Below are 15,893 nucleotides of genomic sequence, written 5' to 3' on the forward strand. Positions count from 1 at the left end.
TTTCATAGTACAGTCGCAATGACTATCACTTCAGGAGTTGCTCACATCTGTGTACCTGTTGACAAACTCTTTACTCTTGTAGGCTTGTTTCCTTGTCTGGATCACAGATGAGGCAGCTGGATAGATTATCTTGTAGATTCTTTGCCCCTGTAAAATCTGATGATATGACCAGGCTGTGGCTTCTGGAGAAAAAAGGTGAGGAAAGCAGGACATGCTATAGTATCACTGGCTACCTATCTGAAGTCTGGCTTTCCTTGGGGTAGAATGGACAGTTGCCCAGATGGAGAAAATGCTCTAGGAGGCATATTTTTCTTTAGGTAGTGTGACCGCAAGGTTATTGTCTGGCACAGTCCTGGGTTTGGAAAGCAGGGCTGTGAGCTTTTCTGCCTCAGCATGATAGTGGCCTTCCAGGTGACTGGCACAGAATACACATTAGTGTGGTACTCAAAATAACTTCCCAAAGGCCTCTGTACTTAATCCTCAGTGTTGAAATTCTGTCCCACTATGGTTGTCCATTTAATCCAGTAGTACTACTATGACTTTATTAAGGAAGGGGATTAGTACTCTAAATCAATTCTTATTTGAAGTACTGTGGGAAGTTCACTGCCATCCTGTGCAGCCAAGCACAAAATCAGAAGAGTGAGGAAGCCATCTTCTCTCTGCATTTCCATTCTAATATTTTTTTTTTGGTGGGGGGAGTGGTTTGAGACAAGACAAGAGATTCAGAGAAAAATAACCCTGGATCTTACTCTAGTTTTAAATAGTTTGCAGTTCTATAGGAGCATTTAGTATCATACCAAAATAATGAAATTTTTCCCATAAAATACATTAGTATTACCTTTTACAAAAGGAAATTGTATACGCTTATATATATATATATATGTTATTATAGTTTAGATGTAAAATGTCTCCCAGTGTCTCATGTGTTCAGAGGTGAGGGCAGGTCACTGAGGGGAGGGTGATCTTACAAAGCATATTTTTGTTGTTGGCTCCTTCTCTTGCTCTCTGCTTGCTGGCCTTCAGGACACGAGCAGCTTTCTTTCTCTATTAGGACCTTCTACTGTGACGTTTCTGTCTTGGTTTCATCTGACCCCATGGACTGAACACACTGAAACTGTGAGTCAAAAAACCTCTCCAGATTGTACATACTGAGTATTTTGTTTCAGTGATGGGAAAGTTATTTCATATATGTAAGTTTATACATGCATATAAATGTATAAAATATATGAACTAAAATTCCAATGAGGAATGTGAAAGTGAATAGTTCCATTGCACAGAGATAATTAAATGAATTTTTTCAAAAACAATAGAGAGGGGATGATCCTAGCATAGTGACTTCAAGCTTAAGTTAGCCTGACTTGCCTCTACAGAGTTTCAGTTCACTTTTCCAGCTCCGTCTTTGGTAAACTTGAGGGTTAGATATCCAGCTATTGAGTCCATTTCCATGAATAGACAGTTCATATGGGCATTAGCTCAACATGTGCCAAATAAAATCTTGTCCTACAAACATTTCCTTCTTTTTAATCTCCTCTCTACTAATGAAAACAACACTGTCCACCCAAACTGAACCCAGTGAAGTCATCTTTTAAACTTCTCTTTTGTTCACCCTCACATCAAATCTATAGCCAAATCTAATCACTGATATTCTTGGACCTGACATCCTTCAAAATTAAAGTAAGTGGTTCTTCACTGCCTATATAGAAAAAAAAAATCTGTTGCTCCTTAGTTATTACTTTTGGGGTCCTACATGGCTGTTATTTTCCATTTATCTCATGCTGTGAAAATGAGATGAACTTCAATTTGCTAATTTTTTTTCTACATATATATCCCTTTTCTACCCACAAAAATCCTATCATCTTAAAAATTTGGTTTGAATGTCAGTTCACCTATTAATATTCCCCCCATTTCCTCAAGACAGAATCTCCTATCACTGATACCACATACTTCACCTGTGTGCCTGGTCTCTAACTAGATTTTACAAGTTGGTGTATTTTGCTTATTTTTCTATGTGCCTATTGTACATTGTTCATAGAACTTTATTGGATTAAATTATAAATAAACATTTCTACTTTATTTCTTAAAAATATCTCAACTGTTACAAAATGGGCCCTAACTTATAAACTGCTGGAAATTGTGACTAAAAGTTTTTGTTCTTGTCATCTAATATTAAAAACCCAAATAAAAAAATAAATCAAACTTTTCCCCAGTGCTAGCAGTAATAACATGGTTTTTCAGACAGTAACATAATTTAATGGGAATAAAAATCTCATTAAATGGTGTTGGATAGACAACATACCCCTGAGCTCATACAAATATCACAAGTGGATCTGATTGTGGATTCACTACATAATCAGGAGTCTGGGCAAAGCAATATTTAAAAGTGAATCATCATTCATCACTTATCGAAGCACAAACTCCTGTGCCACTAAAAGCAAAAAGCAAACACATTAAAAACAAGAGTCAATGTCTGCAAATATTAAAAGCACACCCTAAACAACAATGCACTGAGTGATACCCCTAAGAATGCATGACATGATCTGTCTACCCACAGGATGATAGAATCCAACAGGCAGAACTTTGAGCATCAGTAGAGTCTACTTGCACAAATATGAGTGTGGGGTCAGTGGTGAACCATAAATAACTCTGCCACCTCTGCTGTGCAGCTTTATTAAACTTCACATTAGTTCATGACTATTAGGAGACTCCAGTATGATCTAGGTCAGGGCTTCCCATCAACCACAAACTGCCCATCTACTATGTGAAAGTTACTCTGATGGCAGGAGCTGAGGACCCTCTGGCAGTTAACAAGGATGCTGTACTATAAATTAGAGAAGTAGCTGCAGTTCTATTTCGATCAACAGACTTCTTGTCATTTTTTGATGGCTAATGAAATTTAAAGGTAATTTTATATCCAAACTCTGTATATGCAGCAAGCTTCAGAACTTTCTGGTTGGGAGATTGTTTGCATAGTTTTCCTCTTTTGTAGCAGGATGGTCAAAGAAATAACCATTTACTAGAAGGGCACATAATTCCTGTTTGTTGTAATCTTCAAAACTCTTGGTTTTTAATGTAAGATTTCTGTTGAGAAGCCAAAGAAGTGCTGATTACCCTTCTCTCTATGGAAAAGCCCTTTTATTTCCCAGTTTTATCCTCTGCTAAATCTCTCCTCAAGGAGTGGATACTACTCTATGTTCATTGTTCCTTTACTTACTTTCTTCCTCTTCTTTAAACTGTTTTCATACACAATTAAAGAAGTTTTTGGGTGGGGGATATAGTTCAGGGGCATGGCACTTGCCCGACAAGCATGAGGTCATGAGTTTGAATGCTGGTTCCCTCCCCCCAACAAAGAAGAAAGTTTTATTTCTTCTGACCATTAACCAATTTACAAAAATTTATCAAATGGTAAAAAAAAAATCCATTTTGAAAATATTTTTTAAGGATGCACAAATTATATTTAAAAGCTACTCAAATTATTTTACTAATTCAGTCCCACAAAATAGTTCATTTTACTAAATGGCTTAAGTCTACTTGACTAAAGCACTTTAAAAAGAAGCTAGTAAAGGGGAGAACTGACTGCTTTGAGATTTACTTTTCCTTAAATGTAACTAATGACAAAAGATGAGCATAAAGAGAAAAACAAGAGAAAAACAGGAGGTAAGAGACCTGGTAGTCTTGACATAAATAACTGATTCCTGAATTAATAAATGCACTATATTTTATAAGTACAGTATAAATAAAAATGCTGTGAAAAACTAAATGGGATTTTGCTTTAGTGTAGGCACACCAGAAGGTGATGTGAAATTACTGATGCACACATAAGGGGTGCTTGCTGAAGAGGATGTATTGTATCATCTTTCAAAAGTACACATTAGAGTAGGTGGTTCTTCTGAAAATGAAATACTTTTTGGCACAAGATTCCTGCTTATTCTATATCATGACATCAGAACTTTTTGAATGCTGTTCTTTGTAAAATCTTATAATAAAAAACAAAAGCATCATATGACTTTGTTCTAATGCAAGGTAATAGTGATTTATGCTTCAGAAACCTTTCAGAACTGAATGTGCACATGTAAGGCATGGCTATTCCTGAAATCTTCAAGAATCAAATCATGGATTGTAAGGTTGACTCACTGACCCTTTCAGAATCACCACAACAGGTATCTCCCTAGTGATTGTTCACTGTACTAGACAGAACAAATGGCTCTTAAACTTATAAGCATTCCCCTGAATTAGCAAAACACCTCTGATGGCCTGTTGTGTCTGTCTTCTTCCAAATGCAAGGGGAATTTTCATTGATTCTTAAAGGTAAGTAGTAAGGTACTGGAAATAACAATTAATTGCCAGGCATGATGGCACATGCCTGTAATCTCAGCACTTGGGAGGCTGAGGTGGGACGTTCACTGTGAGGTCGAGGCCAGCCTGGGCAACATAGTGAGTTCAAGGCCAGCTTGAATTACAGTGTGAGACCTGTCTCAAACAGAACAAAGCCAAAAAAATTTTTTTATTGTAGCTTAATTACAGAAGTATTACTATACATTTTATTATGTATATTTAAAATACCAACTTTATATCTATACATAATAATTAAAAAAATAAGGATGGCAAGAAATTGGTGATATAGATTTACATGGAAAGGGAAGAGAAAGCATTCTAAGTAGAGGAAACCACAAGGTTAATGGGTTACTCTGGTGGGGATGAAGAACAATCTGATTTGGCTGGAGTGTGGGGTGCCTAGGGCAGTACAACTCATACAAAGGAATGGAGCAGAACAGTGCTCTGGAGTTTTTTTTACTCCAGCCTAGATTACATTGAGCTGAATATTACAAGGCATGATCAAAATATATGGTAAATGTTTAAATAAAAAATTTTATTACAGTAAAAGACAATACCATTAAGCTCCTGCAAAATACTCCCCTTTGCTTCAAACACATTGATTCCATCATTCTTGCCACTTTCTGAATAGCTCCTGAAGTTGTCTTTTGTGAGTATTTTTAGGCGGCATGATCGAAAATATGGGGTATATTGCTATATGCCATCTAATAAAAAGGTAGGCTCTTAAAAGCTGTGTGGTCATCCACCTTACTCACTATTGTATTACAATTTCTGGCATAGTATGATTTCTGAATCATCCTCAAAGTCAACACAAGCATGAAAGGTGGATGTTTTGAATCATTTTAGGATAACAAGGCACTCATAACAACACAACTAAAGAGACCCACAAAAGACTTCCAGACCTGCTTCTGAACATGACAAAAACAGAATGAGTGTGTTCAAAGTGAGAAAGAGTCTTCTGAGGTGGATTAATGGCTGTGTGTCTCTATAACTGTAATTACAAGCCATTTTAAATTCACTGCATTTTTCAATGATATTGCATACGTGTCTGAACAGGGCTGTTCTGTTTTGCCGACAGTGCACAGAGAGTAGCTGAGTTGGAGGGTTTTCCAGTAGCACAAAGGATATAAAAACAAGTGCCTCGTCCAGACTAACAGTCAACTGGAGGACAAAGAGACATTCACAGGGAGAAACAATTGGCATGAGGATTAGTGTCCTAGAGAACCACAGATAGCTGTGAAGCAGAAGTCACTGAATTCTCTTAGTGACTGAAATGAGACATTTAACAAGATGGGAAGAGAGTGGGATGAACTGGTTAGTGGAAAAATTTAGTCTTGTTAGGCTTTCTGAGGTTGAGGTATCACGACATTACAGTTAGTAAGACCGCGCCCCCTATGTTCTGTCTGTCCAGCTCTCCTGGCCTGATCATCCTCCTCACCTGAGTCACTGCTCTAGTGTGGGTAGTATAGGGCACAACTCACCTTTATGTACTTATCTAGCACGTACTGAAAGTCTGGAACATGTGACTTCAGTGAGCCTATCAATCACCTCTCATGTGACCTAAGTACAGATATACTTATTGTAGTGACGAAATGCATATTGAATGGCTATAGAGTAACTATGAGAGCTGAATTCTTGTTTCTCTGTTGACACAGGTGTGCAACAGGAACAGAATTCATTCATCAGTCACTACTATGTGAGAAGGGCAGGAAAGCCCTGTATCACACTAAAACACCTTCAACCTGTTAGCCTCAAACAGTCCATAAGGAGGCTTTAGCATTTCCTTGCAACTGTATGTGTCACAGCCTTCAAAGAGGTAGGGACACCTTGAAGATTTTAAAAGAGAAGACTTTTTGAAGATTGTGGTGGAAATGGAATAATGCTTCCTACTATTTTAAAATGCCTTACACTATTGAAAGAAATTATCCATTATCTTGAAGTATGCACTTGACTGAGTCTGCACTTACATAAGCGTTTGGGAAATTTTAAAACACTCTTTTCTTTTGAAAAAAAAGTAGAAGGTCAGTGAAATAATGTGGTACATGAATGCAAGATTAGGTTTTAGACTGAAAATGCCAAAGAGTGGTTCACATGTGGTAACAGTAATGCTTTTTCTCAAGCTTTCAAAATTACTAGACAAAACAACACATGCAGAAGAGGGATGGGAGAAAGATGCTACATTTAATTCCTAGCTACACACCTTACAATTCATCTCTTCTGAAACACAGAGACCCGGTCCTCAAAAACAGTTCAAATCTGGGTAAGAAGAAATGACTCAAGAATTAATTAACTAAATAGGAGACTGAAGTAAACAAAGCAAAAATTATCATATCAAAATAAAAGACAAGAAACATGATTAAATTAGGCTTCAAAAGACCCAGGAGAAACTCATAGAAGTTGTAATATGCACTTACCTGGTTTTTATTCTTTCATAATTTAATTTCTAATTTTATTCCCTACCATCTGATAATTGCATGACACACTTATTCTAACCATGGGCAATTTAAACTATTTTAATTCTTATTTCAGGGCCATGAGACAAAGGAACCTATTTATTGCCTAAGGGGATTTTTTAAAACAAAAATTAAAGCTTAATCTTTCATGTTTTAAAGCCAAAACTGTTTAAAATCATTTATAGTAATGCTGTAGGGAGACTTTTTCTGGGTATGCAAAATTGAAAAGAGAAATTTGTAAGTATTAAAAAAATTAATAGTTTGAGGGATTAAATTGTCCCTTTCTAGACAGATTTGTCTGAAGCTTAAACATATTTAATAGGGTAAACCCAATCCCTGTGAGGGGTGAGGAGATGAGGCCTCCATGCATTTTACTGCGTGACTAGAGTTGCTCATGGCACCAACAGCAAGCTCAGTTTATTATGATTTATTAAAAAATTAATGGCACTAGCCTTGGGAATGGCTTCTGACTTTTTTCATCTCATAAGGAATTTCCCTGACAAAGAGTCATGAATTCTACTAACCATACTTTGTGTGACTTTGGAAAAGTTCTTGATAGACAAATTTACTTGTACTTAAACAAGATTTTTAGCTACACTTAAAAATACTAATTGAAACATACTTTTAAATAGTTTCTGCTGCAACAGATCAGGATTTTAATGAAATACTTCTAGCATTATACAAAATATTTCTAACATAGAAGAGAAAAATCACTTTCCATGATACCTGAGGTAGCAAAACCCACTGAAGAGCAGAATGCCTCTTTTAAGAGTAAGGGGACAGACAAGTTGCTAGTAATGGTTTTGACTAGGGCGGGAAGAAGGAAAACACATCTTCGTATACATTTTTCTCTTTCACGGTGGCCTGGTGGGGAGGGGCGGAATGGTCAAAATGTTTAAAATTCCCTCTGGCAAACACTCAAGCCACCCTCCTAGACTAGTTCCTCACATTTTAAGAAGGTTGCAACAAATTTGTGATCCTCATCATCCTGGATGGAACGGCTTTGAGCCCAGTGACACAGACTTTACCTTTCACTTCTCTCTTCTCCCTCAGTGCAACATGATGGTTGTCTGTTAGTTGATCACCATGCCAAGCTCTCTCTTGCCTCATTGCTCTGTATCTGCTCTGTTCTCTGAAGACTTCTTATAGATTCCTTCGCTTAATTTGGGTTTTTGCTCAGGTGTCCTATCCTTTAGTCATTCAATTCGCCACCTTCTGTCTGAGCACTCTTACTAGTCTTATCTACCACATATCATACGCTTATCTCCTTATCATCTGACTTCGGAGAGTCTGAAAAACTCAGAGAAATAGCATCTCTGTCCTGTTCACTGTCATTTTCCAGCATGAGGACAGTGCCTGATACTGTGCAACCACCTCATAAATATTATTTATTGAGTTGCATTATCTGCATGGATAAGGTTCATTTGCTTTTGCACGGGCTTCTTAAACTGACAAGTCTTCTGACTAAAAATACAGAAAAATTCATGCATCATACTTTGTAGTATTTTAATGTAATTATTTCATAGTCCTCATATGGGAGAAGAAAGTCCTATTTAAGAAAGTATTCTGCAATTTAATTTATTAAGCAGATGAATCAGAGGTCACATTTTTAGTTTGTTTTTAAGGAAAATCACTTGTTTTTATAAGGAAAATTAGGTTAAATTGTTTATTTCTCAAAAGGTGTTATTAAAAGTTTTATTTAAATATTTTGCATTAAAACTATAGGTTAATTTCTTGAAAAAATGAGTTAAAAGGTGATTTCTCAGAATACTATTTATTATATAGAATGAGGCCTATACATAGTAATGGTCAATTTTTAAAATATTTTAGGGAATGAAGTCACTACACATATGTGCTATAGCTATGAGATTTTGTACAATCTAGTATATACTTCTAAATATCTGTGTTTTTCCCACTCCAAACTACACTGAGGCTGAAATGTTTCAGATATATAGTGATTAATAAAGAGACTAAGGTTGAGGGCCTTGGGTTTAAGGAACATGTCTGACTGTTCCCTAAAGTCTTCAGAAAGCTCAGCTTTAGTGTGCTGTAGCTTTTATTTTTTTTTTTCCTTTTATCAGTACCGGGGACTGAACTCACGATGGCCTGCTTGCAAGGCAGGTACTTATGCTGCTGAGCTAAATCCCCAGCCCCTGTGCTGTAGCTTTTATTCTGTATTTTTCTGAACGAAAACCATGAAGTATCACATTCAGTTTGTCAACACTTAGCTAACCATTGGAACACAACTGACAGTGGGTCATGGGACTTTAAATAAAGTTAGAAGGAAACTTGGAATCATCCTCACTAATTCTTTCATGTAACAAAGAAGATGAGATCATCTATCAAGTTCTAGAAAAGTCAAAGATGACAAACCAGTGAAATAGTCTGCCTTTTCATTTTTTAAAAGAAAATAAGTCACAGTATCTAAGCAACTATGTATATCTAAATTGTGTGAAAGAAAAAAATGACATCTGCTTTTGAATAAAGTTATAAAATTTCTGAGGAAGAAAGAGTTTGAATTACATAGTCCAGAAGCTGACTCTAAGTGAACAACAAATTCCTTGCTAATCATGGATTTTAAATCAGAGGTCAAGGATGGACCTACTGTGAAATTCAACATTAGAATGATTAAGGATTTTGAAATTTTAACTCTTTCTTTTTTTGGTGGGCAAGATAGGACAGAAAAGCAGGATTAAAGGAGACTGACATTCTTCACAGTGACAGACAACTTAAGGAGGACTGAATGGACAATGGAGACGTTTTAAAAAACAAAACTAACATATGGGGATCACTAGCATAGTGGAGTCCCTCCCTGAAAACTTTTCTCATTTTATCCTTAGAAAGTAAAACACATTCACCTTTCGTTCCTCCAGGAAACTAAGAAATGTCATAACCCAGATGCCCACTGCAAGTTATTTGGCTCTGTGGTTAGATACATCTAACTTCACTCCTTGCATGTGGGTGCATGGATTGTGTTACTCATGCTGCACCTTCTGCAGGTAAGAGCAACAACACCTTCTACTCACCGGGACTCGTGAGGGCTCCCAGGGCGCTGCTTGTGGTGGAGAGAGGGTTTGCATTGGTGCTGGTGGCTGAGGTCTGGGCTGCAGCTGCAGCAGCAGCCAGTGTTGCCAGATTCTGTAATTGTAAAGCATTCATGCCTGTGGAGGGAAGAGAAACTTAACATTAGAGCCTAACATTCCCAGTTTCTGAAGAATAGGTTCACAAAATCAGGGCAGGAGATAAGAGAAGGCCCCTGCACTTATGCTGGGGATATCATACTCGCTCAGTGAGAGCTGCCTTAATGACTGGGGCATATATCCCAGTTAAATGGGAGCTGGTCTCTCCATGTCTCCTCAGAGGACACCACCTTCAGTTCTTTTTTTTTTTCACGTTTTTTTTTTTTTTTCCTTTTTATCGGTACGGGGGATTGAACTCACGACTGCCTGCTTGCAAGGCAGGTGCCTATGTCGCTGAGCTAAATCCCCAGCCCCCACCTTCAGTTCTTTATGATCCATCTTCTATTGCTGGAGAGTAGGTACTAACAAAGGGATCTACATTTCACCCAATAATTCTCAGCAGAGTCAACTCACTTGGCACTGCCTAGCTTACCCAAAGACTATTCCAACTGCTCTTTTCCATGCTATAAATGAAACCAGAAAAGAAAAGATTGCTCTGTACCAACTGGTCACAGTGGGGCCTTGTGAACTGGTGACTTCTATGATGTAGTTGTCAAGAAATGTTGAGACCTGGGGGTTGGACAAGCTGAAGAAAAGCTTTGGATAAACTTTCAATCCATAAACTCTTGATTAGTACATATATAAAGTATTGTGGAGGAAATTACAGTTTATCCTTGGAAGCTGAACTGATATGAATTTTAATCCTGGCTCTACTAGTTCATACACTTTACTCAATCTCTCCATTTTTGATCAGTGAGTGACCCTACTATCTGTACCTGACCTTTGAGAGCTGTTGTGCAAATAAGGTAAGAGATGCAAATTACTCTGAGAATAATTTCAGTATACCATGAATGGCAGCTATTATTATCGATCAAACTTCTCTCTTCATATTTAAATGTAAACTTAAATGCGGCTGTGTTTGGGACTAAGTGTGTGATGAATAAAGTGGTAGAACATTAATAGCTGTACTTGTAAAATATTTGGTTTTGCATTTTAAATGAACTAGTATTTTAAAGCTGGTCTCTTTTTAAGTAGGATGAATTTGACTAGTAAAAATTAAGCAAGAATAAGAGAAATAGCATGAAGGAACATGAGAGTGGGCTCAGGTGAGAGAGCTGAGGCACTGCAGTAAGGCTGGGCCTGGAGTATGTGCTGCACGCACTTTTGACAGCTTTCTTTCTCCCCTTCTATTTCTTGTATCACAGGAACCATTTTTTCATGGTTCACTTCACAGTAGGAGAACTTACATGTGAGAAATAGGAAACAATGTTTCTCTCCTTATATAGAATTCTACACAGAAAGGTACTGGACTTAAATAATCAACTTAATTGTACCTTCTCATGCTTCAAATTCAGTTAATTCATACATTTTTATTGGAAAGCTCAATCTGTGTTACGGAGAGTAGGTTGATAACTGTTTTCATACATGTTGGTGGAGGTAGGTAGAGGGTTATTTTCCAGTAATATACCCAAGCTAGTCCCAGCCACTGGCATGGGGCCTTCAGAAAACATGGCACAGAGCCTGGCTGCTGAGTTCTGCAGAGAGTACTTCTGCTTCCCTGCCCTGGCCTTTGTTACCAGGACTTACTTCTACACAGAAAAGAGTTCCTGATATTTTTCTGCAAAATGTGTTCTCATTTTGTTCAAAATAATGTTCTTGTCTTCTTCCAGGACACATCTAGACCTGTTGGCTTAGGGTAAAACCCACTTATGTGGTGGGAATGACTAGAAGCAGGGCACAAAAAAAGAAATAAAAAGGAGCAGAGCACAAATATTTGTTGAAATGTACAGACTTCCTGCAACTCTGTTTTGTCAATCAAATGCAACAGGGAACAAACATCTCATTTGTTTTCTCTGATAAAGGGTCAAAGTGTCATACATATTTATGAAATTGTGGGTATTATATGTATGATTTTACTTTTCAGTTTTACTTTAGCAAAATGGAAATGTAAGGGATATGGCAACTGCCTAGCTTTCATGCAGATCCACTTGGATCTATCAAAGGGCTTTACTTCCTGACTGCAACTCAAATGCACTTCACACTTGGGTATAGTAATAGCACGCTGGCTGTGAGAGATCTTGGGAGAAGTGGAGGCACACTGATAGGGATCCATCTGTCCCCTCTTGTGACTAATATTTCTTCTGATGTTTCAATGATGTAAGTCAGACAACTAGCTGACATCACCAACAGGCGGCTAAGCACATAAGAAGATGCAGCACTGAAGTTAAAACCTGTACCATGTACCTGTCACCAGTCAATCAGAAAGAGTCAGCATTCTAGTCAGAGACAGGTTCCTCTCAAGGTAGGACCTATAGTATTGGAATCACAGGGCCAGGAGAAGCTGCACTGGTGGCTTGGCTAAGCCCATTCATTTGGGTTAGAGACATCTAGTCCTTGGCCAAGATCTCATAGGACTGGCATCAAACCTTTCTGAGACTGGGGCCAGTGTGTTCTGCCATACACAGCCTCCCTCTGAAGAATCTGCAGCATGGATTGAATGGATATGTTTTCTGTATGGCATCCACTAACTTACATAACTATGCAGAACTCTCATTCTACTTTGACACTATTTATGTTATTTTTTAGCCTCATCACTAAATACTAAGTACCTGGAGGAAAAAAGATTTTATTACTAATTTTTGAGTCCACCTAAACACACACACACACACACACACACACACACTCTGCATATATGATAGATGATGCATGCATTGGTATAAGATGAATAAATAGAGTAACAGAACAAAATTTTAATACACTGCTATAGTTTTGTCTATAGAGCCAACCAAAGTTTTAGTTTTTCATTCTTTATAATTTTAGAATGCGACAGCATCAAATATCAACTGCTTTTCCTAAATCATTGATTAATTCTCCATTTAATGATCAAGTTAAGTTCCTGTGACTAGGTTGTTAAATAAGGAATTATATATAGTATATACATTAAAATATTCAGAATGAAGAAATAGGAAACTCCAACTTGATGATTTTGTTTTTATCATATAACGCTTACATGCAAAACTGTAATGTATAACAGAATATAACATTACCATATAGTACAGTACAATTCAGCAAAAATTACTGTATAAACAAGATAGGTGGTACTGAAAAGACTGTGATGCTCTATAAGCAAGATGAACAGAACGGTGTGCATGTGCACGCGTATACACACACACACACACACACACACACACACACAGAGGTTAGGTTGTAAATCCAAGTGGCACGTAGTAAATCCAAACAGTGCACCTTGGGTGTAAGTCTGAACAATCATCAAGCAGGTAGGCTATTAAATGAGGAGTATCTGTAAATACCTATTAGAACCATATTCATTAAAAGCCCTAGAGCCAAGTCAACAACAATGTAAACTTCAACTTGCTCCCTGCATTTGCCCAAGAGTGGTCTTATTAACCTCTAGTACACTATGAACAGATGCAAGCTGTCCACTGAGGTGTCTGAGACCTCTGTTACCAAACATAAGTCTCGCTCGCTTAGTTGAAATGCTAGGCCCGAGAGACAGCATTTTACAATATTGCTCTCTGCTTACTTTATGGTATCTGAAATTGAGGGACTAAATTTGTGTTCTGATGTTAATTAATTGCTAAGAATTGAATCAACTAGTAACTACTTTGAACCATTCAGTAACCTTTTAAGTATGCACTACCTCCTGGTTGCTAAATCACTTAATCAATTCTTTAATTTCTTAATGTGATTTCCTTTTGCATTTATTCTCGGAATCCCACATACCATGGATCACTGGTTTTAGTTGTCTCAGTGAACAAATGGACTCAAGGCGGCTCCTCTGTACCAAGTCTGCTGCATGCTGATGTCCTTACCCCCGATGTATCTGGAGGTCCACTGATGGGATTCAGATGGCCTCTGAACCTCCCAAACATTTATGAAGTATGTGTGAACCTCTATTATTGTTGATAGGCCCAAGAGTTAGTCACATTTTTGCTGGGACAAAATACACTTACAACTTTAGGGAAGAGAAGTTACTTTGGCTCACAGATTTTAGAGGATTCATCCATAGTTGGCTAGCTCCAGGTAGTGACAGCATGGTGGAGGAAAGCTGCTCATTCTATGGTAGTCAGAAAACAGAAGGGAAGAGTAGGGACAAAAGTAGACTCTTTCATGTCACACCCTCAGTGATGCACTCTAACCAGACCTCAACTCCTAACAGCATAGATACTCAATTCAAAATGGATCAATCTATTGATGAGTATAGTGCCCCCATGATCCAGTCACTTTCTACACACATGAGATTTTAGATCTAAACCATAAAACACCCTAAAAGTTAAACTCCTGACTTACATAGATAATTGGAAAAAGATACAAGCCCTTATAGGAAAGTATTAAACAATAAGACTGGGGCTGGGACAGTAACTGTGAAGTGAGGAATTGAGAAATTAGAGCTGAAGAGTGATAATGCAGGTAAGAGAAGAAAGAACAAAAAGAAATGCCTTCCCCATTCAGAACAAAGACAGACACACACACACACACACACACACAAGGCCACACAGATGAGCACCTGGGGTCCTGGCAGGACCTGCTCTTATCCTCGCTATAGTCTCATTCCATCCTTGGTGGGGTTGCAAGGCAGTGAAGGTGGCTTCTCCCTCTGCCCAGTGTTTTTCTCCCAGGTAGAGCGTCCCCAAGGACACTCCTTCACTAGCCCTGGTCTTCTAAATGTTGCTGTGTCTTATGCCCTCTACTTCACAGAAATGATTCTGGGATGAGTGGAAAGAGCTTGGGAAATGTTTATGGGCACAGTGTTTCTCAGCCCTTCGTTGGCAAAAGCATACTTCCCTGCTGACTGATAGTTGTGGCTCTTTCTGGCACAAATGCATTGATAGCTAGGGAACTTTCATCTGGAATAAGCTCACAGCACTTGCTGTATCATCCTCTCAACATCCCCATCTTAGGGGAGAGCAGTCTGGGGAAAGGCAGCAGCCCAAGTAAGGAAACCACGTGGGGCACTGGGTAGGACAGGCTCCTACCCAGAGCTTCATTCTGTCTTCCCATACCCTGCTCTTCCAGGACCTCAGCTGCTGGCAGGACTAGTTTTGTCAATGCTGTGTAGTTCTTCCCAAGGCCAAGTTAGAGGTGGGGGCTACACAGGCCGTCTCAGGCCAGGTTTCTGCTTCTGCTCAATGGGAATTCATACTTCTGGCTCTTTCTCCCTTTTTTTCTTCTTTAGGGTGAGTGCTCCCCATCTTTTCCCTCTTTCTCAGCTCCTGTCACAGGCGCCTCTTCCTTTCCACCTCCTCCCACAGTCACACATTTTCTCTTGGCTACTCCTACTAAATCACCATGAAAGGGCACCAGAAGGAGAGGCGCCTGTCACCCTTGGGAAGCTGATTCTGTCTTGGCAAACTGCTTTTCTGAGAAGAAAAAAATCAAGGATACTTAACTTCATGATGCACTCTTTTTAGATGAGCACCCCTTGAAGCAGGGGCAATAATTTGGTAACTAAACATACAACACCTTAAAGTTTTAAGAAATTTAATAGTGAGTGGCTATGATGGTAGCAAAATGAAAAAAAATTGGGAGTACTGGATTCAACTTTTCATTCATTTCATGGGGGGAAAAATCCTTCTCAAAATGAAGAAATAATGTACAAAATAGATGCACAATATGCCTATTCAAAACTTAAGATTTAAAAAATATGAGAAAGGCATGAAAATTTAATTTAATGTTCACCTTAGGTAATTTTGTGTCTTATTGTTCATAGCAATTACCATAAATCTGCATATCAATACGTGAGAACAGATGTCAGTTGTTACAAGTGCTTGCCAATCAGGTCTGTTAAAAAGTGACAGATGGGTGGTTATAGAACATTCTCATAAGGCCTATTAGCACATTCGCAGGAAGTGTCTGTGGTGCGGACTGTTGGAGACTCAGGGAAGAACACAGAGTCTTTGTGGGCTTG

At 38.3% G+C, this 15,893-nt stretch overlaps 1 protein-coding gene across 19 annotated transcripts in view; it reads right to left on the reverse strand.

Moving 5' to 3' along the window:
- Celf2 (CUGBP Elav-like family member 2) overlaps positions 1 to 15,893 on the reverse strand; it is a 799,248-nt gene that overhangs the window by 36,074 nt on the left and 747,281 nt on the right. For all 19 annotated transcript variants that reach the window (XM_063260461.1, XM_063260462.1, XM_063260463.1 and 16 more), the window contains one exon: positions 9,812 to 9,946. In XM_063260461.1, the coding sequence (XP_063116531.1) occupies positions 9,812 to 9,946 (135 nt within the window). The remainder of the gene's footprint in view (positions 1 to 9,811; positions 9,947 to 15,893) is intronic.

This window comes from Cavia porcellus, unplaced genomic scaffold (genome assembly GCF_034190915.1).
Source record: "Cavia porcellus strain 051 isolate PalLab524CR breed Dunkin Hartley unplaced genomic scaffold, mCavPor4.1 scaffold_13, whole genome shotgun sequence".
In the NCBI taxonomy this organism is placed as follows: Eukaryota; Metazoa; Chordata; class Mammalia; order Rodentia; family Caviidae; genus Cavia; species Cavia porcellus.